The sequence below is a fragment of the Opisthorchis viverrini genome (assembly GCF_000715545.1).
Source record: "Opisthorchis viverrini unplaced genomic scaffold opera_v5_4151, whole genome shotgun sequence".
Taxonomy (NCBI): Eukaryota; Metazoa; Platyhelminthes; class Trematoda; order Opisthorchiida; family Opisthorchiidae; genus Opisthorchis; species Opisthorchis viverrini.
This window is the reverse complement of record NW_008756765.1, coordinates 1-971: the sequence shown is the minus strand read 5'-3', so window position 1 is coordinate 971 and position 971 is coordinate 1. Positions and strand designations below refer to the sequence as shown.

General features: G+C 42.2%; 1 protein-coding gene across 1 annotated transcript; it reads right to left on the bottom strand.

Moving 5' to 3' along the window:
• Positions 1-343: 343 nt before the first annotated feature.
• T265_16078 (hypothetical protein) lies at positions 344-682 on the bottom strand (the record flags this gene model as incomplete). The annotated part of the gene is made up of 1 exon (XM_009179583.1): positions 344-682. A coding segment is annotated over one exon (339 nt), but the record flags the coding sequence as incomplete, so codon positions are not given.
• Between the last annotated feature and the right edge of the window lie 289 nt (positions 683-971).

Genomic DNA, 971 nt, shown 5'->3' with positions numbered 1-971 from the left:
TCAGCGATCAATAGATCAGCTGATTCGCATGCTCATTGGCTTTCTGGTTTGGTTCAGCTCCTCAGGCCATCAATTGGTCATCCAGACTCACGATATCAAGAAGGCATTAAGAAAACTGCGGTTCCTAACACCTTTAGCTTTTATGCTTCTGTTTACTGTCACTTTCCGGATCCATTCTCTGTCCATCACTGTTGATATACATTAAACACCTGCGCATATGTAACAACACAAAATATCCTTGAGTTATTCGGTGGGAATGCGAAAAAGGCACGCACCACAAGAATCTTACAATCACTTATTTTTTGGTGTAGTAAAAGAAGGCAATCCAAACGGGCTGACTTACATAGACTTCCATACTGGGAATCACCGAACGATCGGAGACTAATTCACGCAGTTGCTTCATTTGACTTTTAAAGATATTGCACAACCGATCCGCGTTCGCCGTCATCTCAATAAGTTCCTTTTCGAGGACCTCCAGAAAGGCCTCGTATTGGCGGGCATTGATCACAACGGCACGTAATAAGTCCGGTGTGACTCCAGATTGTTCGGCTGCTAGAATGGTTGCATTGGCCGAGCTGAGCGCCCCCGGGGATGAGTCATGTGCAGACAGTTTCATGAATAGGCCTGTGGGTTTTGCACGAATACGTCTCAAAAATTTCACAATGGTACAAAGACCACACATCCATTCAATGGGTTTGTTTAGCTACCTTGCAAGTATTTTAACTTTTAAAGAACCGGAAACGTACTCGAGCGAGCAGATTTAAACAGTCGTGGATTACAATTTCAGAACAGATTTGTTTTATCTCCTTCCGACTTGAATTAGGCTTCCCGTAAATTAGCTTCTGCACCCTGATGTTTTAGATTTTGTTTTCATAGCTTGAGGAGTTTTGGGAATTTAATGTAGAGTTTGTCCTTTATATAAAAACAGTCTATGTTGAAAAATCAAGAACCACTGTACAGCTGTTTCATCC